This window comes from Phoca vitulina, unplaced genomic scaffold, assembly GCF_004348235.1.
Source record: "Phoca vitulina isolate PV1807 unplaced genomic scaffold, GSC_HSeal_1.0 scaffold31, whole genome shotgun sequence".
Taxonomy (NCBI): domain Eukaryota; kingdom Metazoa; phylum Chordata; class Mammalia; order Carnivora; family Phocidae; genus Phoca; species Phoca vitulina.
Window position 1 is genome coordinate 8,125,264 of NW_022589734.1, and position 23,150 is coordinate 8,148,413.

Sequence of the window (23,150 nt, forward strand, 5' to 3'; positions counted from 1 at the left end):
AATCAGGTTTTGAGACTGATGTGTCATTTTTTATAGGCATTGGAGTTTTAGACGATTTTGTTAGGACCTAAACTGTATCATAGTTTCCTTTTCTGATTTCAGTCCAGTCTTGGACATACTTATACGTTCTTTGTGCTGACACTTTTATATCAGGTGAGGGCAACTTATTTAGCTGAGATCAAGTTTTCTCAAAAATTTGAAGTTTTTTTTTTTTCTCTTTCGAGTACCTTTTAACATTTTATCTGCTGTGCATTGGTGACATACATTGGATATTTTAGTATTAAATACTTGTTTTGAAAGTCCTTTTGATGGGCGCCTGGGTGGCTCAGATGGTTAAACGTCTGCCTTCGGCTCAGGTCATGATCTCAGGGTCCTGGGATCGAGTCCCACATCGGGCTCCCTGCTCGGCGGGAGCCTGCTTCTCCCTCTGCCTTTCTCTCTCGCTCTGTCTCTCACGAATAAATAAATAAAATCTTTAAAAAAAAAAAAAAAAAAGAAAGTCCTTTTGAAATCTTCTTGTGTTCAGTTAGCTATTAGGTATGAGTCCAACTGGTTTTTTGTTTTTTGGTTTTTTTGTAAGTAAACTACACCCTGTGTGGGCGGGGCTCTAACTCACGACCCCAGGGTCAAGAGTCATGTGCTCTACCCACTGAGCCAGCCAGGCACCCTGAGTCCAACTGTTTTATTAATCATTGTTGAGGCTAATCAACTCAGAGGACATAACTGCTGTAGTTCATCAATTCTGAGATGCACATTGCACAGTTTACCATCTCTGGAGTGGGACTGAGTGTTAGAGGCTATGAGATATAGATGAATTGCCAGTGTTTTGTGGTTCTTGGTTGTGCATCTTGGTGCCACTTAAAATCTCTGCGGTCTTCGAGTTTATGAAATACAGTAATACAATTGAGATGTGTTGATGCTGTTTCCTAACAGCCATATTAATCTTGTGTTCTGTAGCCGTTGTGATTTGTTTTACATGTTGTGTCACCTTTTCATTTGTCCTTTTGTCTTTTTGAATACCACAGGCTAAACACAGCACAGATCCCATGCCCAGAACCTGTCCTGCTGAGAAGTCATGTTCTGGTCATGGGCTTCATTGGTAAAGATGACATGTGAGTATGTAGAAGGCCTAATAATTACATGCTCAGAAGTATATTTTTAAGTGCTTCGAATTATCTGACATACAACTATTTGCCATTTAAATAGCTCCTTTCATCTTGGAATGTTTTTTGTGAATCTTTTCCACTGTACTCGTGCAGAGTTACTCATTTATTCTACCTTTTTAAGTCTCACAAAGTGCTTCAGAATAACAAAGTTCACCGTGTTTTGAGGAATGTTTTATACAGTAAGCTGGGAGAACACCTGTTTCTTGACAACTTTTTGATTGGTACATCTATAGTGACCCAGTTGCTCAGTGATAAGTTGTTGAAAAGAAGTCCATGTAGCAATGTGTAGTATAAAGCAAGAAAACTTGTTCTGGGGCATTTTATCTTAGTTCATTTTATTTGTATTAAAGGCCAGCGCCACTGTTGAAAAACGTCCAGTTATCAGAATCTAAGGCTCGGGAGTTATATCTGCAGGTCATCCAGTACATGAGAAGAATGTATCAAGATGCCAGACTTGTCCATGCAGATCTCAGTGAATTTAACATGCTGTGAGTGCGTTTTGTCCCTTCGGAACCTCCTGTAGAGCGTTTCATGTCCTTTAAAAAAATAAAATCCCAATCCAAGAAGTCATTTTTATTTTTATTTTATTTTTTGCTTTTTTATTTTTTAATTTATTTGAGAGAGAGAAACAGATAGCGAGAGCACGAGCGGGGAGGAGAGGGAGAAGCAGACTCCCCACTGAGCAGGGAGCCCGACGCGGGGCTCGAGCCCAGGACCCTGGGATCATGACCTGAGCCGAAGGCAGACGCTTAACGACTGAGCCACCCAGGCAACCCCAAGAAGTCATTTTTAAATTCTAAAGATTTAAAGTTGGCCTCCACATGGTCATAGTATAGGATGTGTTCTGTGCTTGCGGTGGCCTTAGTCACAGAACTGACCATCTGATCATTAAGAGTTCTCAGACTTTGGAAATCTTCTCAGTTTTCATCTCTTGCTAGTCAAAGTGGCCTCTTATCCTTACCCACCTTGTTCGTTCTATTGGTTATTTCGCTTGCTCTTAAGATAGAATTTTTTTAAACAACAAAACGCAGGAAAGTAGAATCCAAGTCCCTGCGTGTCTGGCCCACAGGTACCATAGTGGAGGTGTGTACATCATTGACGTTTCTCAGTCCGTAGAGCATGACCACCCACATGCCTTGGAGTTCTTGAGAAAGGACTGTGCCAATGTCAACGGTGAGTGGAAATTGGAATTTCCTACCGGCTTGTTTGTGTCTGTTGGTTCTGCACTCTGGTAAGCTGTTGATGTCAAGTCTTGGCACTAAATCTTTTGATGTAGTGATACTTCTACCATTTGCTGGGAGATGGTGTATTTTTATTCATCTCTTTGTTTCTCCGTAACATAGTTGGAGTAACAACTTTTTCCCTCCTAAGGCTGTGCTGCGTTTTCCTTCCAACAGATTTCTTTTTGAAGCACAACGTTGCTGTGATGACTGTGCGGGAACTCTTTGAATTTGTCACAGATCCGTCCATTACACAGGAGAACATGGACGCTTACCTCTCAAAGGTGAGATGGGGCGAGGAAAAGAAAGAACAGAAAATAGTAGTAATTTGCGCTTACGTGCTGCTTCTCAGGGACTCCAATTGCTCAGTGTATGTTCGTTTCAACAGCTTCCTGAGACCTCCTGATTTCACACATAGGGAATCAAAAATACAGTAAAAAGCCAATGGGAATGAGAGACGATGGACTCTGAGAAACAAACTGAGGGTTCTAGAGGGGAGGGGGGTGGGAGGATGGGTTAGCCTGGTGATGGGTATTAAAGAGGGCACGTTCTGCATGGAGCACTGGGTGTTACGCACAAACAATGAATCATGGAACACTACATCTAAAACTAATGATGTAATGTATGGGGATTAACATAACAATAAAAAAATTAAAAAAAAAAGCCAATGGGAAATCCAGGTTTCTTGACTTGAAGCATTGGGCAAGATTACATAGACCGCCATAGACCTATTTGGCTTCTGGTCTTTCCCTTGTTTCTCAGAGGCCTTTTTGAGTCACAGAACTTTTGCACGTGTGGTAAAATGCACAAAGCGTAAAACTTACCATTGTAACCACGTGTAAGTGTACGTTCGCTGGCATTACGTATATTCACACTGTTGTGCAGCCGTCACCACCGTCCATCTCCAGAACTTTCTCATCCTGTAAAATACAAACTCCGTACCCATTAAACATTAACTCCCCATTTCTCCCCACCCCCAGCCTGTTCTGCTTTCTCTCTGATGTTGTCTACTGTAGGTACCTCACATAAGTGGAATCATGCTGTTTTTTCTTTTTATGGCCACTTGTTTCCCTTAGCGTAATGTCCTCAGGATTCTTTCATGGAGTACAAACACATCCTGGGCATCCATTCATCTGTGAATGGACACTTGGGGAGCTTCCACCTCTTGGATGTTGGTGAATCATGCTGCTTTGAACATGGGTGCACAAATCTCTCTTTAAGACCCTGCTTTCAGTTCCTTTGGGTGTATACCCAAAAGTGGAATTGTGCATTGTATAGTAATTCTGCTTTTAATTTTTTGAGGAACTACCATACTGCTCTTCTTAGTGGTGAAACCGTTTTACATTCCCACCCAACACTGCAGAGGGTGCCAGTTTCTCCACAGACATCCTCACCATTTTCTGTTTTTTTGTGTTGGTTTTTTCTTTTTTTGGAGTAGCTATCCTAACAGGTGTGAGGTGGTATCTCATGGTTTTGATTTGCATTTCCTTGATGATGAGTGATGTTGAGCATCTTTTCGTGTGCTTGTTGGCTACGTTAGAGCTCCATTCAGAAAACTTTCTCAAGGAGAAATTGCGCAGAAATCATTGTTTCTGCAGGTGTGTTTTCCAGATCATGTGAGCCTGTAGTAGACGTGGTCATACTACCTCACTTGTCATTAAGTTCTTTTTTTTTTTTTTTTTTTAAGTAGTCTCCACACTGAGCAGGGCTTGAACTCACAACCCTGAGATCAAGACCTGAGCTGAGATCAAGAGTCAGATGTTTAACTGACTGAGCCACCCAGGCACTCCTGTTATTAAGTTCTTTTTAATGTTGTCAGCCTCTCCTGGACCATGAGCCCACGGGACAGGAGGTTTAGTCTTGTATGGCCATTACCTAATCGGTACCTGGCACGTACTAAGCAATTACATATATTAATTGAATAAATACATACCGTTTTTATTCTTAAATTTTTTAGCACTAATTTTAGTGTCTGAATGTAAAACAAAGAACCCTAGTACCACAACTCTTTCCTTCTTTCTATGTATCCTAGTAGAGAACAAATCTCCAGTTTTCCAGTTTTCCAAGCCAGAAGACTCTTGTAGAATCTTTGTCACCTTAGTTGCAGTCACTGTTTGCCCAAAGAGATTTCTTTGGTGGTTTATTTTTCTGCATCATTAGAGACACATGCTCAAAATTAGAGGACAATCCCCCTTTCCTCTTTGATTCCCTTCATTGCTGAAAAATTAAAGGGTGGTTCTTCCATTCTTTGGGTCTCAGTTTTCCTTTAGTAAATATTTTTGCTAATCATTTAAAAATTAGGGAAAGTAGGGTCTTGAGTTCAAGTCCCACTTAAAAACAATTAGGAGCACCTGGGTGGCTCAGTCGGTTGAGCCTTCGGCTCAGGTCATGATCCCAGGGTCCTGGGATCGAGGCCCACATCGGGCTCCTTGCTCAGTGGGGCGTCTGCTTCTCCCTCTACCTCTGCCCCTCCCCCTGCTCATGCTCTGTCTCTCTCTGTCTCTCTCAAATAAGTAAAATCTTTAAAAAAAAAAAAAAATTAAGGAAAGTAGTTTTACTCTTGAGGAAAGGGGTAGGGATTCCCCAAGGCTAAATGGTTTGATTTATACTGTTACTTTTGAGCTGATAGCAGCCTTTTTGGTGAGATCTGACAGAGCTAACCTGTGTCACTGGAGGCCTCAGAGTCCTTTTTTCAGAAGTGTAGAGGTGATACCGATAAAGGTGAGAGCAGGTTTATACTAAAATTGAGAAATGGATGCATCTTCTGTAGGTTGAATATAAAGGAAAGTAACTTTTGATTTCTTTCCAAGGCCATGGAAATAGCATCTCAAAGGACCAAGGAAGAAAGGTCCAGCCAAGATCATGTGGACGAAGAGGTAAGATGTATTATCTTTCCACAGCCGTAGGAAACACTTTGTTTTGAGTTTTTGTTTTTTTAAGGGCATACTAGGTCACCAACTTGATTTTAAGAGAGAAGCAGTTTTCAGATGATGAGAATATTTCCTTTTACATCATTTAACTGAGCCAAATGGGATAAATTACATTTCATTACATCATTCCACTCAGCAACCTATTAGCCCATTGTCCTAGATGGAGAGCTTTACTTACTTATTTGCAGAATAGTTCATGCGCAGTATTGTATTACTTTCACATGTGCAGCACGGTGATTCAGCATTTATGTACATTACTGAATAGTCACCACACTAAGTCTAGTTACCATCTGTCACCATACATAGTTATTATAATGTTATTGACTATATTTCCTATGCTGTATTTTATATACCTGTGATTTATTTATTTTAAAACTATAAGTTCATACCTCTAATCCCCTTCTCATTCCCCCATCCTCTCCCCATCTGGCAACCACCAGTTTGTTCTCTGTATTTATGAGTCTGTTTCTGTTTTGTTCATTTGTTTTGTTTTTATAGAGTCCACATATAAGTGAAATCATATAGTATTTATCTTTCTCGGTCTTATTTCACTAAGCAGAATACCTTTGAGGTCCATCCATGTTGTCACAAATGGCAAGATTTCACTCTTTTAAGGCTGAGTAATATTTTATTGTGTGTTTGTGTGTGTGTGTATATATATATATACATTTTCTTTATTAATGGGCACTTATGCTTCTTCCTTATTTTAGCTATTGTAAATAATACTACAGTGAACATAGTGGTGCATGTATCTCTTCGAATTAGTATTTTTGTTTTCTTTGGATAAATACCCAGAAGTAGAATTGCTGAATTTTGTGGTAGTTCTATTTTTAATATTTTGAGGAACCTCCATACATTTTTCCATAGTGGCTGCACCATTTTGCATTCCCACCAGCAGTGTTTGGGGGTTCTCTTTTCTCTACATCTTTGCCAACACTTACTTCTTTTTGATACTAGCCATTCTGACTGGTGTGAGGTGATCTCTCGTTGTGGTTTAGATTTGTATCTCTACGGTGATGCCGAGCATGTTTTCGTGGGAGTGTTGGCCATCTGTATGTCTTTGGAAAAATCCCTATTCGGGTCCTCTCATTTTTTAATCAGATTGTTTTTTGTTGGTGGTGAGTTTTACGAGTTACTTATATTTTGTGGATATTAACCGCCTATCAGATACATCATTTGCAAATATCTTCTCCCACTCAGAAGGCTCTTTTTGTTGATGGTTTTGTTTCCTGTGAAAAGGTTTTTACTTTGATGTAGTCCCCATTTGCTTATTTTTGCTTTTGTTGCTCTTGCCAGAGGAGAAAGATCCAAAAAAATACTGCTAAGACTGTATTTAAGTTTACTGCCTTTTTCTTTTAGGAATTTTAAAGTCTTAGGTCTTACATTTAGGTTTTTGCTCTATCGTGAGTTTATTTTTATGTATGGTAAGATAGTCGTTCAGTTTCATTCTTTTGCATGTGGCTGTCCAGTTTTCCCAATACCATTTATTGAAGAGACTGTCCTTTCCTGTTATATATTCGTATCTCCTTTGTTGTAAATTAATTGACCTTATATGCGTGGGTTTATTTCTGGGCTCTTTATTCTGTTCCATTGATCTATGTGTCTGTTTTTGTGCTAGTGCTGTACTGTTTTGATTATTATAGCTTTGTAGTGTAGTTTGAAATTAGGGCGTATAATGCTTTAGATAGAGAACATTTTTAAAGAACCTATTGAAACGTTATTCAAGAAGGAAAAACCCATCTCAGTTCACAAATGTGAATTTTTAAATGATTTAAATGTTGATTTTGGTACCATTGTAGACTTTAAATATGTGTGGTGAAAAAGAAAATTATTTTAATCTTGGGGATTAGTGTATTTTTTAAAGATTTATTTATTTGTTTGAGAGAGGGAAAGAACAAGTGGGAGGGGCAAAGGGAGAGGGAGAGAGAATCTCAAGCAGACTCGACACTAAGCACAGACCCCCACTTGGGGCTCAATCTCGGGACCCTGAGATCACGCCCTGAGTCGAAACCAAGAGTTGGTCTCTCAACTGATTGCGCCACCCAGGCCCCCCTATAGTAGACTTTTTTTTTTTTTTTTAAGCATTTTTTTTTTTTTTAAATGTTTTATTTATTTATTTATTCATGAGAGTCAGAGAGAGGGAGAGAGAGAGAGGCAGAGGCAGAGGGAGAAGCAGGCTCCCCGCTGAGCAGGGAGCCTGATGCGGGACTCGATCCCAGGACCCTGGGATCATGACCCGAGCCGAAGGCAGACGCTTAACCATCTGAGCCACCCAGGCGCCCCTATAGTAGACTTTTTATCAAAAATTCTCAGAGCTGTTAGTGTGATGGATGAATATAAGGCACCCTATATTTATCAGCAGTTCTGAATCCTTTTCACCATAGCACAGGGTAGATAATATTTCCATGTAAGAACGTGTTCCTTTGTAAGGCCTAGCCGGGGGCAGTACTTGCTAACTGCAACTCCATTCCTTTCTTTCCCACTCAGAAAAGCCTTCTGGAATGCAAACAAGGGGAAAGAGGGGACTTCAAATCATTTCACATTTTATCGTTAGTAACGGAGTCCTTTTGGGATCCACACAACAACACCAGTGTGTGCAGAGCCTGGCTGAGGATCCGTGCTGTAGATGACGGCAGAGTCTTCGGACGTGGTGGGTGTGGGATGCTCAGGGAATGAGAGAAGCATGTGAATAACACTTTTGATTTTCTTTTCCTCTGTGTCTGTTAGGTGTTTAAGAGAGCATATATTCCTAGAACCTTGAATGAAGTAAAAAACTATGAAAGGGATATGGATATAATGATGAAATTGAAGGAAGAAGATATGGCCATGAATGCCCAACAAGACAATGTGAGTAGCTTGGTTTGTATATAACAAGCAAGTTTATAGAGGAAGCTACTGTCCCAGACCTGCCATCTTGAATGTTGGCTTCTAATCTTCTGAGATGGCTGATTCCCTTTGCATTAATAGGTCCTCTGCGCACATTGGATGTAAAGGGAGTTCACTGGTATTTGTGAAAGAAAATGGCACATTTGAGTCCAATAGACTATAGTTGCAGAAAATGGAAGATTTGTGTAAAGTCTGGGCTGTAAATGGTTATTACACTAGGTCCATTAACATACATATTTCAAGGTCTGGAACATTTCTTCCTGTGAAAAGGCCAGATAGTAAATATTTTAGACTTTGCAGGCAAAGAAGCAAAATTGAGGCTATTATGTAGGTCATTATAAAATAAGAAAAAGAAAAATTCCCCAAGTTTTTATTGAAGAAATTAAAAGCCCTTTAATAATAATTGATACAGCTTTTCATGATTCCTAATAATGAGAGAAGAATGGAGTTATTTTGGGGAGAATACATTCCATTTAATTGAGAATCACAGTTAAGAGTTTTCTCTTATAAAATTGGTGGCAAAGGTTCATTTGTAAAAACCATTAGGCTGTGGGTGGGTTGTGGGCCAGAGTTTGCTAATGCCTGTGTGCTCGGGGGGCAAGAATAATACCTATGCTATAAACTTTCTGTGTTAACCACGGGGTAAGTTTTAGGCACCTCTTAATAATCACAGAAGATTATTAGCCCACAGTGTTCTTTCATAATATTACAATGTGTGTTTGTCACTGCTTAGCTTTATGTTGATTCTTCTTTTTGTCTTTTTGGTAATAAGATTCTGTACCAGACCGTTACAGGATTGAAGAAAGATCTGTCCGGAGTTCAGAAGGTATGAGAACTTGTGTTGATGTTCATTTATGTGAATACTCTTTTGAAGCCTATGAAACCTACTTTATACTAGAATTAAACTAACAATAGTATTACTAGTATAGATATTTCCGAAGTTTTTGGGCATTTTCAGAAATGCCCGATTTGTGTTCACTTTTTTATTTATTTTTTTATTTTATTTTATTTTATTTTAAAGATTTTATTTATTTATTTATTTGAGAGAGAGAGACTGAGAGAGAGAGCACATGAGAGGGGGGAGGGTCGGGAGGGTCAGAGGGAGAAGCAGACACCCTGCCGAGCAGGGAGCCCGATGCGGGACTCGATCCCGGGACTCCAGGATCATGACCTGAGCCGAAGGCAGTCGCTTAACCAACTGCGCCACCCAGGCGCCCTGTGTTCACTTTTTTAGCCGTAAGACTGAAATATAGGAATTTGTGGTTTATTTCTGTCAGTTGTTCTTTTGTTCTTGCTGAGGCGTTGATGCTTTTAATATCCTGGTCTTTATGAAATTATTAATGATAACCAGGTGTTTCTTGGTGTTTTTACAGTTAAAAAAAACAACGAGGGAATTTGGTCTCATACTGGTAGAAAACCTGTTGCAGAGCAGTCTCACAGGTTTAGCAGTTTTATAGTTCTGGCTTCCTGTAGTGTTTTTTCTTGAAACAATCTTGTTTTGTTTTACATTTTTAGAATGGTGTGGATTAATTCTAACGTAAGCAAAAATAAAGGCAGTTCTTATTTATTTTAATGTTTTATTTTGTTTTTAAAGTAGGTTCCATGCGGGGCGTCTAAGTGGCTCAGTCACTGTCTCTCTCTCTCTCTCCTCCAAATAAATACATAAAATTAAAAAAAAAAAAAAAATAAAGTCGGCTCCACACCCTGCGTGGAGCCCAACTTGGGACTTAAACTGACCTGAGATCAAAAGTCGGACATTTAATTGACTCAGCCACCTAGGCATCCCTCTTTGGATGTTCTTAATTAAAGGCTTAAATGTGAAGGATCATAGTTTGCTTTTTGAAATTTTACTGTGTCTTTGTTTTTGGAAGAATTGAATTAGGAAAACTCACATGTTCAGTATGTGTTACATATAGTACGTGTTATAGGGCAGTTGTGCCTTGAGTTCCAGCACATGAAGATTTTGTGAAAACTGGCTAGAAAACCTTTTTGTACAATTGCCTTTTAAAGATTATTTTTTCTTATAGAAAGAAAACCTCTTGTTTTTTATTTTTATTTATTTTATTTATTTATTTATTTATTTTTATTCATTTGGGACAGAGAGATACAGAGAGAGAGAGAGCATGAGCAGGGGGAGGGGCAGAGGGAGAAGCAGATTCCCCGCTGGGCAGGGAGCCCGATATGGGACTCGATCCCAGGACCCTGGGATCATGACCTGAGCCGAAGGCAGAGGCTTAACCATCTGAGCCACCCAGGCACCCTGTTTTTTATTTTTTAAAAGATTTTTTATTTATTATTTGAGTGAGTGAGAGAGAGCACGAGAGGGAGGAGGGTCAGAGGGAGAAGCAGATTCCTCACTGAGCAGGGAGCCTGATGCGGGACTTGATCCTGGGACTCCAGGATCATGACCTGAGCTGAAGGCAGCCACTCAATCGACTGAGCCACCCAGGCACCCAAAACCTCTTGGTTTTTATTTTTTTGTTTTTATTTTATTTATTTATTTATTTTTAAAGATTTTATTTATTCATTTGAGAGAGAGAGAATGACAGACAGAGAGCATGAGAAGGAGGAGGGTCAGAAGGAGAAGCAGACTCCCCGCTGAGCAGGGAGCCCGATGTGGGACTCAATCCCAGGACTCCAGGATCATGCCCTGTGCCGAAGGCAGTCGCCTAACCAACTGAGCCACCCAGGCGCCCCCCAAACCTCTTGTTTTTAAACAATGCTTCATGCTGCTTTAAAAACTGCTAAACTTCGGCGGGGCGGGGGAAGCACCAATTTCTCTTGTTTAAATATTGTTTTCCCTCTTGATTGGACTAATAGTAAGTATTGCTTGACATTCAATTCATAGGAAAATAGCTGTGAAGTTACCCAAATCAATCTTTATTTTTTACTTCTATCTGTATTTCTCCTTCCAAATCCAGCTCGGTTCTGTCAGTGATCTGGGTCACCCAGTGAAGCCACAGTTCCTTCATTTGGGTGTGTTCTGGAGCCTCACTCGATGCCCTGCTTCCACGCTTCCTCCCTGATGTTGATTCTGTTGTTCTCAATGTTTCAGTACAGGATGTGGTTGTTCACCGTATACCTGCAAGGCTGAAAAATCTGAATTCTACTATTATCGCATTTAACAATAGGTGACTAAGTGGTTTATAGAATAGCTTGGTTTTGTAATATTTTCAAGGTCCCTGCACTTCTAGAAAATCAGGCTAAGGAAAAGGCTTGTTCTGATTCAGAAGATGCTGGAAGCTCTGAGTGTTCTGACATAGACTCAGAAGAGCAGGGAGAACAGGCCTGCTCCAGGAAACCCACTGCTGACGTTGAAGTTGATAAAAAGGTGAGCCGAGAACTCAAATTCCCTTGTTCTTCAGCATGGTAGCAAAGCCAGTTTCGTTTCTCATTTACTAGATTATGATGGCTGAAAAGATTATTGATCAGTAAGTACTTCTAGTTGTAGTGCTAGTTTCTAAGTGTGAACTTTGCCTTTGGAGGTCACATTGTGTAGAGATTGGGCTTCTGTTAGGAGCTCCCTGGGCACTGCCTAGAGAGAGGACACACTGAATTCATCGATTAGAAATGATTGTCATTCACTTGACACACAATTGCTGTTGGAGTTGTCCCATGGTGAAATACTGAAAGGCCATTTCATAGGGGATTTGCAACTCAGCCGGTGTTTACAGAATCTAAAAGACTTATTCCACTCCTAGCCATCAGCATAAGAGACGAATGATACATGATTGCTGTGTAAATGTTACTGTTCATTCTTAGCTTAAGCCTTTAATCCTTACAATGTTCAGGGCCCTAAGACTTCTGAGAGACATGCCCAAGCTAATGCACACATTTTCTGTCTTTGTCTACTGCAAATATTTTGTCTTTCCAACCTGTATTTCTGTTAGAATATGAAACTTGTGAAGAAAAGTAGTTGCAAACATTTAATAGTCCTCCCAGTTATTTCTGTTTGGCACTCTTCAAATTTCTATTAAGAAACCGTAAAGACAAATTTGGAACCAAATTGCACCACCACATCCTAATCATTTTCATCTTTTCCTGTTATACTCCCTTTTGTCCTTTCACATATGTTTTCTTACTTAGTTGTAATAGTAAAATGAATACTCTGAGTGAAATCTGCAGATTCCTTTATTTTTGTTTTTGTTTTATAGGAAAGAAAAAAGTTGGTCAAGGAAGCCCAGAGAGAGAAAAGAAAAAACAAAATTCCGAAGCATGTGAAAAAAAGGAAGGAGAAGACAGCCAAGATGAAAAAGGGCAAATAGAACCAGAATTCGAGACATAGAGTAATCTTCCATCAGTCGCTTTTCCCGCCTGCGCGGGGAGCTGCGCCTGGAAGGGGTTCTCACGGCAGTGTCGTGAACACGGGCTCACGTGTGCTCACGTGTTCTTGTGTAATTATGTAACAAGCTCTAAGCTCTCCTGTCTAGATGCACTCACTGCCTCTGGGTGGTATTGACAGAGGATTTATTTAAACTACTATTTTAATGAAGAACTTTATACAGTTTTATTTTTATATCTATTTTTTTTCTCCTGCAATATGTTTTTCAAAGCATCATAAATGTTTAAATGTGACCAACATCCATAGTCTTTATGTAAGTGTAAAGGCAGTTTGGACAGACTTGGGTAGATTGTTTTTGCTTTGCTTGTACATGCCAGAGACCCATCTGAAATCATTTGATCCTAGGGCCGCGGTTTCTGTGGAAGGGAGTTTCGTTTCTAAGAGAATTCATTTGGTTGTTGATTCAGTAATCATCTACTGCGACTGTTCTGTGTGCATTGCTGCTCATTTGGGATGCACTTACTCTTCATCTTTGTTACTCTTGAGTGAAGACATCGCAGTTTATAAGCTATTTCACATTCAGCTATTTGGCCTATTCTGTTCATTCATCGAATATTTGAGTGTTTTAGGTGCTAGGGATACAGCAGTAAACAAAACTGAAAAATTACCACGTTCAGGTACTTTACATTTTGAAAGCAAGACATTAAACTAATAAATAAAAATGTATCAGTAGGTGGTAAATTCTGTGGTGAGAAATAATGCAGAACAAAGAGAATGCCTGGGGAGGTGGGAGTTTGCCATTGAAAAACAGGCCACACCGAGCAGCTACATTTGAGCAAATACTTGAAGAATGGGAGTCAGGTGTGTATCAGGAGAGAAGAGTATTCCAGTCAAAGCAAACAGCAAGTGTGAAGGCCCTGAGGCAGAAGTGTGCCTGGAATGTTCCAGAAACAAGAGGCTCCCATGCCCGAGAAAGAGATCACATGGTGCTAGGCTATTAGAGGATTTTGAGCAGAGGAATGATATGATCTGACTTGTGTTTTGGAGGGATCTCGCTCTCTGGCCTCCGTAGAGACCTGAGTAGGAAGCGAGGGTGGGAGACCGGAGGGGCAGTTACTGTAGTAACCCACGTGGGAGCTGGTGATGGGTCTGTCTAGCATGGTGGCAGCAGACATGGAGAGAGTGGTGGGATTCTAGTTTAACAGAGTGGAGTGAACTGGATGTGCTAAGGGAATATGTGAGGCGTATGACAAAGTGAGGGATGGCTTCAGGGTTTATGACCCAAGCAACTGAGACTGTTGCACTTGCCACTTCCCATGTTGGGAAGGAATGTGACTGGAGCAGGATTGGGGGTAAGCTTCCATTGCAACAAAGCACAAAAGTCAAAAGAAATGATAAATTTTTAATTTTTCTTACCATATATTTTATATTGGAAATACCTGTTTTAGCCCTTGCATCAGAAAAAATTGCTATAAATAAACTTAGTTTCCCTGAAACTGAGGCTTGAACCTGGTGGTTTGAGGGTTGGTGGGCTACTGGGGGGGGCGGGGGCGGTCAGCTGAGCTTTTAAAATACTAGGTCGCGTGTATTATGTTCATACTCTCCTCTCCTCCTGACTTTAAAAAGTTCCAAATGCAAAATGTGATTTCAATGAAATACAACAGTAGCCCCTCTAAAATATTCTACAGTTAGCCAGAGAGAAACAGAAACAGATTTAGCAATCCTGTACACGTTTGGGGATTTTATCTTCAGGATCTTCCCTTTCTCATACGTGTTTGGTCTTACTCTCGCACAAGGTGTGTTTAGGGGGTCAAGCTCCTCAGTGCTGTCTTTTGCTGAATCTAATGCAATTACAAAGTTTGGAATCAATTTCTCTTGGGCAGAAGTCATGTCAGTAAGATGATAACAGGGACAATACATTCTCATTGGCATTGCTGCCGGGAGGAAGTGGCTTGTAAGATGCCAAAATTTGGGACTGTCGGGGGATTTTAATTTGAGGAACATTCTTCTGGTAACTGTCTTGCTGATAGGCCGTCTCCTTGTTTGGATTCTGGGCTGCACGCCGTACCGACTCGTAACCACTGCTTATATTGCTGGCAGACTTGTCTGAAACCATATTTCCCCGCTCCTGTCTTTCTCACCGGAAGGCTTGGAAGAAGGAGCCCTGTTCTTAGGCAAACTTAGAGGACTATTTGCTGACTTTGGTTGCAGTTGAATTTTGAGTGTTGACAGGTTTGAAGTGCCCATGGATTCATTATTGGTTGTACAGTTACTTTCCATTTGGAGGGGTGGGGTTTGGGTTTTGACTCGAAGGCTGGGGTATAACTGTCACTAGATGTATCTGATTTCCTGTCCTATTTTGTTGATATTTAATGCTTCCGAATAATGTAAGGATTTCTGTTTACTGTGAGAAGTTGGGATCCTTTCTTTGAAGCACAGAATTAGAACTGTCTTTTGTGCTGCTGTGGTTGTCCTTCCTTTGATAAAGCAGTTTGGGAACAGAACTTCCACCAGCCCAGGTGCCCCAGCGTTTGAGCCTGGCCTTGCAGCGAAGAGACACGGACCAAACGGGAACCGGGGTTCTAGGCTGGCGTCAGGTTCTCTTCAGCTTTATCTCTGCTTGATGAAGATGGACTCAAGAGGTTGGAAAACTCTATGGTTTGGTACTAAGTTGTTTGAGACCATCTCTTCTTTTCGTGAATGTTCTATTGAATGCGGTGCAAGTGGCTTGCTGTTTCTTGGTAACAGGCCCATCCTGTTTTGTGGCTGTGATTTCATTAATCTTTTGGCTCAGAAAATGAAGAGTTGGAAAAAAAATTCTTCTAGAAGCTGGTAAAAGTTCAGTTTAAGGATAACTCAAATGTCATGGGCTTCAAGTGAGGACATTAAAATCCTTTCATTTTCAAAAAGCTTGACAGGTTTTCTATTTTTAGTTGTCTATACACATAGTAAGTAGAGACCATGCCCATTCAGAGCTCTACCGTGATTTCTGGGGGTTACTTTTTGATGATGAAAGAGTTGCACGGATCAGCAGCTCCTCAAAGTTTAGTTTCCTGGAAAGGTGTTTTGTGACCACATCAGATGGACACGGTTTACAACCATGGGTAATCATAAAGCAAGAGCTCTTTATGTTTTGTCTCTCGAATTGGATTAAGTTATCACACTCCCTACATTTTGGTAGCAGTTTTTAACTTGCATAGCCTTTGGGTTTGTGTTGCCTGCCTTCGGCTCAGGTCATGATCCCAGGGTCCCCCTGCTCAGCGGGGAGCCTGCTGCTCCCTCTGCTTGTGTGCTCTCTCTCTCTCTCTGACAAATAAATAAATAAAATCTTTAAAAAAAAAAAAAACTGTCCCAGGGGAAATTGTAGTACAGGGTATCAAATCATTTAAGCTAGTTTCCAAAGGAGAAGATGGCTTTCTTGCATCTGTGTCCTCCAGAGATCTCAGTCCCAGTTGACAGTGTTGCGGAAACCTTTGGACTTGAATTTTGGAGAACCAAAACTTGAATTGGTGGAATTCTTGACTGGTTTTTGGCTTTCTTTCATTTTCGGTATCACTCCACATCCTGCTTTGAGTGTTGGCAGGCCTTGATTATGATGTCATATCATATCTGTCCTACAGCTAGACCAATCACACAGCCATAAAATCCTTGTCCTCGGGGTTTTTTTTTTTTTTCCAGAAGAGTAAGAGGGTCGTTTAATGTGTGAGCAGAGCTATCTCTAGCTCTCTAGAGAGGTTTCCATGTCTCAGTGCTACTTGATAGTTTTGTTTAAAGGCTGATCAACTTCATCGTCTTTGGGTGAAATTTTAGCCTTTACAAATCCTGTATGTGAACGTCATGGGGTTCTAGATTTGTCAGTGAAAAAGTGGTAGGTCCTTGGTGGGGCCAAAAAATTGTTGGAGTCAGGATGCCGGAGTGCAGAAGCTGGAAAGACAGAGGAGGTCAGAGAATGGGATATTTAAGGTCATGCTCTTGGAGGGTTGCCCTTGGAGTAATATCTGAGGCGCAGCCATGGGTGTGAGGGGCCGCGGGAAGGGAGCAGACAAAAGCACTGAAGGCTGGAAGGTCAAGGAGCTGAGGCCAGCGCTTGGCAGGGCCATCTGTGTTAGGACAGGCCTCGTTTTAGGGCGTCAGTAAGGGCCCTGCTTGAATCTTCAGGGAGAGAAGGAGAGTGGGCCGGGGAGGGGCTGGCATCGAAGCCTGCCACCTGGAGGGGAAGGGAGCGGTGTCCGAGGACATGAGGTTAATGGGGGCAGGGCAAGCAGTGCCCTCAGGAGAGCCCGGGTTTAAATGGGCTAAGGAAAAGGGGACCCTCAGAGGAGACGCCGAGGACACAAGGCTTTTTGCTGGTGTCTGACCAGGGGTTCCGAAAGGCCCTGCGGGAATGTTTCCGGACTTAGAAAGGTGGGAAGGGGTCTGTTTGAGCTCAGGTGCAGGCCCCTTGGTGGCGTTGGTGGCTTCAGTTCTCAGAACCTGGTGCCATTAAGTAGGCAAATGCCCGGACTGCGGTGGGGATGGTAGCAGTGCCTACCTCACAGAGTCCGTGTGAAGGACGCTAGGAGGGCGGCAGGCAGCTTGGTGAGGCGGGTGCCCACTGCTCAGCCCCTGGAAGGGGACAGGCAGGCACGTGGCTGCTTCTGGTGCGCTGCAGGGGGGAGCACACGCAGCCACCTGTGAACCACCTTGCCTCCTGCGCAAGCCACCGAACCCGAATGCAGGTAGCCTCCAGATGTGATCGCAGTGACAGGAATACACCGCTCACAGCGACGGGATAGGTGAGGCTGGGGGGAATCGGTCAGCCGAATCCGAGTCACAAGTTCGGTTAGGGAAAAAGGAAGAGCTATCGCAAACCGTGAAAGCAGTCTAAGAGACACGTGTCCCAATGCTGGGGACTTTGTTTGGATCCCAATTAGTCCAAACCAGTTGTAAAAAGATGGACTTTTTGGGATGCCTGGGTGGCTCAGTTGGTTAAGCATCTGCCTTTGGCTCAGGTCATGATCCCAGAGTCCTGGGATCGAGTCCCGTGTCGGGCTCCTTGCTCATCGGGGAATCTGCCTCTCCCTCTGCCTCTCTCTTCTATCTCTGGTGAATGAATGAATGAATGAATGGATAAATAAATAAATAAAATCTTTTAAAAAATAGATTTTTTTTGTTAGACAAACAAAAAAATTTAAAATGAAGTAGATATTAGATGATAGGAAGGAATTGTAATTTTATTGGATATGATAGTGGTATTGTTCCATTTTAAAAATTGTGGTCCATATGGACTAAAGTCTTTATGCATCTAACAAATAGGATGTCTGGGATTGCTTGAAAATACTCCCATCTTTATCCCCATCCTTACAGTAGATGAAACAAGATCAGCAGACCATTAATAATTACCAAAGCTGAGTAATGGGTGTATATGGATTCATTGTATTATATTTCGATGTATAAAAGTTTCCATAAGAAAAAGCATTTTTTTTTAATGAGTTAAAATATGTCACAAACAGGGTTTGTCACATAGTAGTAGTGTCTGTATATTTGTCTTACTATTTTTAAGTAACCTTTTTTTTTTTTGCCTAGGCATCAAGGTTCAGTCATGTGGGCCAAAAAGGTAGGTAGGTCTAGGCAGAATCGTAATGCCTACTGGTGCTGGCCTCGCTTGGTGTCACTTGAAATGACCTTTTGGCTCCGAAATTCAGATGCTATTAGTAGGATGCAGTTAGAGAACCTGTATATTGAACAAAGGCTGGTGGAAGTTTTAGTTCTGCCAAACCCGATTCTTGTTGTAAAATATGATGCCATCTTCTGAGTGCCCTGTCCTAACCCGTCTATTTGGAATTGCGATCTGCCCCCTTCCCTCCGGCCCCTACATACCTGTACTACCTTGACTGTACATTGTTTTTCTAGAGCTCCTCTAACTAACTTACGTATTGAATTTACTTATATATGTATCGTGTGTCTTCGCTCCCAAACTCTGACTAGAATGTAAGCTTCGTGAGGACAAGGATTTTTACCTTTGTTCAGTTTTTTATCCCAGCACCTAACATGCTGTCTGAAAGAGAGTAAATAATAAATATATGTGATTAATAGGTTGTGTTTCTTAAAAAAAAAAAAAAAATGAGGGTATTACATCAATTCGCACCCCTCATGTTCATAACAGTGAAAAGTAGGAGTTGATGTGGACTCATTTGTACTCTCTCTAGCCCTCCCCTGCCAGTGGCGTCCATTTTAAGGTGGCCGACCTGAGCTTTGTGTGTAGGCCACAGCACTGCCCCCGCAGCACTCAGGCCAATGGAACTGATGGGTTTTAAACTAGATTGTTATTTTGATTTTGACCATGTGAGACCATTTGACCATTTTCCAAAGTGCTCAGCCAGAGTGCTCAATCCCAAATCACCACAATGTATGACAGTGGGAGTCTTTGAAACTAAGGCTTAGGATTCACACACTTTGCCATCTTTTCCAAATATAGACTTAAGATTTTTTAAGATAAATTTATCTTATTTATATTTGTGAGAGAGAGCGAGAGAGAACATGCAGGAGTGGTGGGGAGGGGCAGAGGGAGCAGCAGACTCCCCACTGAACAGGGGACTTGATGCGGGACTCAATGCAGGACTCGATCCCAGGACCCCAGGATCATGACCTGAGCTGAAGGCAGATGCTTAACTGACTGAGCCACCCAAGTGCTCGACAAATTTATCTTAAAAGGTGGTTCTGAGTGTAAACAAGACCTCTGCTTACTTGAGAGGCTGACAAACTTCCACGGTGAAGCACTATCCTGATCCTTTTCTTCAAAACGGCATAAAATAGTATGCTAGCCACAGGACATTGGCATGCTTGTTAACTACGTATTTGGTCTTGCCCAGCCTGGTTTATCATTAAATGATACCAGTGTTGGCAGTAGTATTGGGAGCTTGTCTCCTGTTGCCCCACCATGTAAACATCGTCAAGGCTTGCTCGAGGGGAACCCTCTCTTGGCTGGGGAAAGGGTGAGTCACTTTCCTTTGGGGGGAAATTTTTCATCTGTAGATTCAAAGAGTCAGACCAGGTAGTCATAAGATTTCTTCTTCACAATTCCATTATTTAAAAAAGTGTAGCAGATCAGTGATTGAGAAAAGACCTTTCAAAGCCAAGGGACCAGACTAGAATGACATCTCTTAAAAGAGTTTGTTTATTAAAGATACAATCAATGGGTTAAGGTGCCAGTTACCCCACAAGGCAAGTTTGCTCTTTATATGAATCATAATCTCAAGGCACCTTTTTCTTACTGTGTGCCATTTTAATTTCGTGATCGGAATTCTGATCATTGTCCCTGCAATAACGTTTGCTCCTCTAGAGGGAGGTGTGCTCTTGAGTTCTGATTATTAACTCGTCCTGTAAGTTGCATGAATGGCCGTTGGGCTGTGATTGCCAGAACTTCCAGACCGTACGGGATGCACAGGATTAGTCAACTTTACGTTCCCCTTCAAGAAGGATTAAATGAACCGATCTTGTTGATAGCGGGAGCATGTTTGGTGGCTGAGTTTTGAATCAGTCCTCTTAAAGAACTGAGGAAATAGCTCCTCGGTAACATTTTTCCAGAAGTTGTAGCTCCTTTAATCAGGAGTTGCTTTACTTTTAAAACAGCACACATGCTTCAAGAAAAGAACAACAATCACACAAAAACAGACTCCTGAAGAGCCTTAGACTGGGAGTCTGGCATGCCAAGAACTTGCTAGAGACTCACTTTCTCCTTCTGGGCCTCAGCTTTCCTATCTATAAAATGAAGATATTGGAGTGATGAGGACTCTGAGTTCTAGAGCTGCCGTCTGCGGTCACCACTGGCCACGTATGACTGTTGGGCCCTTGCAGCGTGGCTGGGCGGGATTGTAAGTGCAAAATACACACTGAATCTTGAAGACTAGGTATGAAAAAAAAAAAGAATGTAAAGTAACCTGGTAACATCTTAATATTGATTACACGTTGAAATGCTAATATTTTGCATGCACTAGCCCCCTGGCCCCACACCCGTGGTTCCGGTCCCCCCCCGGTCAGCCGTGGTCCAGAAGCAGATGATCCTCCTTCCGACACATCCTCAAAGTCAGTAATAGCTTAGCACTGGGTCACAGTGCCTGAGTCATTCACCTCCCTTCCTCCCCTCATGGGACATTTTATCATCAAACGTTATCCCGATAAGAAGGGGAATACAGTACAATAAGATATTTTGAGAGAGAGAGAGAGAGAAACCACATTCACATAACTTCTTTTACAGCATGTTATCATTGTTCTATATTATTATTGTTAATCTCTTAATGTATCTAATTTATAAATTAAACTATCATATGCATGTATGTGTAGAAAAAAAGGAATACCTACAGAGTTCGGTACTATCCATGGTTTCAGGCATCCACTGGGGGTCTTGGAATGTCTTCCCTGTGGATGCAGGGTGGGGGGACTATAGTATATTGGGTTGAAGAAAATATATTAAAATTAATTTCACCTATATTTTGTGGGGTAGAAAATTTTAAATTGTGGATGTGAATATGTGGTGTGTAGGACAGAGCAACCTACAAGGGAAGGAATGATCAAGGGACTCCCCCAAATCTGTCAAAATCAATCTTCTAGAAGATATTTTTAAAATTCCATATTCAGGAATATTTATTATTTCTGAAGAAAAAATTGCCATTCCATTTGGTTTAAATATAGATAATATATATAATGCGTGAGGGGACAATGGGACTTCTTAATAAATGAATACAAGGAGGCATTAAATCCTTGTTTTTTCCTCACAGTATTTTGTTGGCTTGTTAGTTTGCGCCTCAAGCTTTCCTACTGCAGGTACTCCTTGGGACAGAAGAACATGGCCCCAAGCTGCTCTCCACACCACTGCCTGGCACGACATTTTCAAATCTCTTGTTTTAGCTTAAAAAAAAAAATCCATGTGAATTTTGTATTCAACTTCATACTAAATGCTGCTGAAAACTTTTTTGAAAGTTTTAAATGATAATCAAGTAATATTAATGCTCCAGGAGGTCATTCCCCGTATTTAACTTGAGGTTCCCTTGTGGACCATCATAATTGTATTTTGAAGTCTGTTGCTAGTGAGGACAGTGTGGCAGGATCTTTGCTTGAAAACTGTAGGATAATAGTATCCATTATATTGCAGTAAGGGTTAAATGAGATAAAATGCAGATAAGTCCTTCAGCACACAATAAATGTTTATTAAGAAAAAATAAGTATTGGTTACTTTTCTCATTTGGTTCCTAAAAGGTGCCCATTCCGTGTAAAATGAAGGATTAGAGGCTAAAGGATTTTTCTTGGAAAATGTAAGCCATATTAGGAGAGCATACATGAAGGTATAGCACTGTACCAAGACTCCTCATGTGTAGGATACCTGCTTCATTCTTAGTTTTGTTCATCTTTTGCAGGTGTTGGTAGATGGCCACCTGCTATAACTGAGAAAGTCCCAGATTTGAATTAAGAAACTGAGTTCTAGTCTAGGACCTAATATTCCTCCTTATTTTATTTAGAATTTATACCCCATCTATGAAGAATTTCGAAATGGTTTCACTCAGTAAGGAGCATATGCAGTACTGTCAATAAAAAGAGCAAAGCCATTTGGAGGAAGGGAGAAGTACTACAGCAAAAACCTATGGGCAGATAGATACTTGTTGCCCAGCTGAATCTCCCCAGCTGTTGGGCAAAGGATCAGCGAGCTTGGGGAAGTCATTTGACATAAGCTCTTGTCTTCCTCAGCTCCAGAATGAGGAGCACCAGGTGGACCAGGTGATTGCTATGGCTCTTGCATTCCTAAGCATAGCACTTGCAAAGTCAGACAAATTCTGATGGGTTCAAACACCACCCCCGGTGTTTATCAGTGGGATGAACAAACTGAACTTTTCTGAACTCGTTCCTTCATCTGAAATGAAGATGGTAAGAAAATCAAAAGTGGTGTCAGGGAAATTCCAACGCTTGACTCTTAGGAAGTGATCGCTGCTGGTTTCCCGGAAGAATTCTAGGAAGTTCGAATGCAAGTTGACTTGCGGTGCCACAGTTTTGCTCTGGTACCCTCTTCCAAAATGAATATTTTACTTTATGAACAGGATAATTTGAAACTTCAAAACCAAGAACTCCAGAGCCAGTGGTCATGGAGTCCATGGCACAGCCCTCAAAGGAAGGGGGATCGCTGAGGAAATGACCTTCACCACCAGCACTGCTTCTGGGAATGTGTTTTTAAGAGCAGATGCAGGATTTTATTTCAGTTGAGGTGGAGGGCAGTGGAATGCCCGAAGGGGTGTGGTGGAAAGTGAGAAATGTGCAGAGCAGGGAGGGTGGAGAAATGCAAAAGCCAAACTTACTGACTTCACAGTTTTACTTGGGGTCGGCCCTGCCCTCCTTTAAAACGGGGAGGAGTCGGTTAATTAACTTTCGGGACCTGCTCATCCTGTTAGGAAACCACTCCCTCTGTGGGGCATGGGATGCCAGCATGTGCTGCTCCTGGGCTAAGGCGGAGCTGCTTCGGGAAGCTTGTGCCCACACCTAGCACCTGGCTAGGAGAAGCTGGCCTTCCCAGTGGGGTGAAGGAGGCCCTGCTCATCCCAGAGGGTGGGCTGTGGGGCTGAGGCTGTGAAATCAGCTGAGCAGTGGACATCACTCCACTTCGGGAACCCAGAGCCCCTCTGGGCATGCGGGCCAGGTTGTA

The 23,150-nt window shown here is 41.7% G+C and overlaps 1 protein-coding gene across 2 annotated transcripts in view; it reads left to right on the top strand.

Annotated features, from left to right (window-relative positions):
* RIOK1 (RIO kinase 1) overlaps positions 1-19,002 on the top strand; it is a 31,145-nt gene extending 12,143 nt beyond the window's left edge. Inside the window, exons 9-17 of one of the 2 annotated variants that reach the window (XM_032424847.1) lie at positions 1,026-1,112; positions 1,517-1,654; positions 2,236-2,339; positions 2,564-2,670; positions 5,197-5,262; positions 8,044-8,163; positions 8,975-9,028; positions 11,381-11,533; positions 12,357-13,969. In XM_032424847.1, the coding sequence (XP_032280738.1) occupies positions 1,026-1,112; positions 1,517-1,654; positions 2,236-2,339; positions 2,564-2,670; positions 5,197-5,262; positions 8,044-8,163; positions 8,975-9,028; positions 11,381-11,533; positions 12,357-12,467 (940 nt within the window). In that variant the 3' untranslated portion in view covers positions 12,468-13,969. Of the gene's footprint in view, positions 1-1,025; positions 1,113-1,516; positions 1,655-2,235; positions 2,340-2,563; positions 2,671-5,196; positions 5,263-8,043; positions 8,164-8,974; positions 9,029-11,380; positions 11,534-12,356; positions 13,970-18,049 lie in introns of those variants that run through there. The other variant, XM_032424848.1, reaches the window with a different exon arrangement.
* The last annotated feature ends 4,148 nt before the right edge of the window (positions 19,003-23,150 follow it).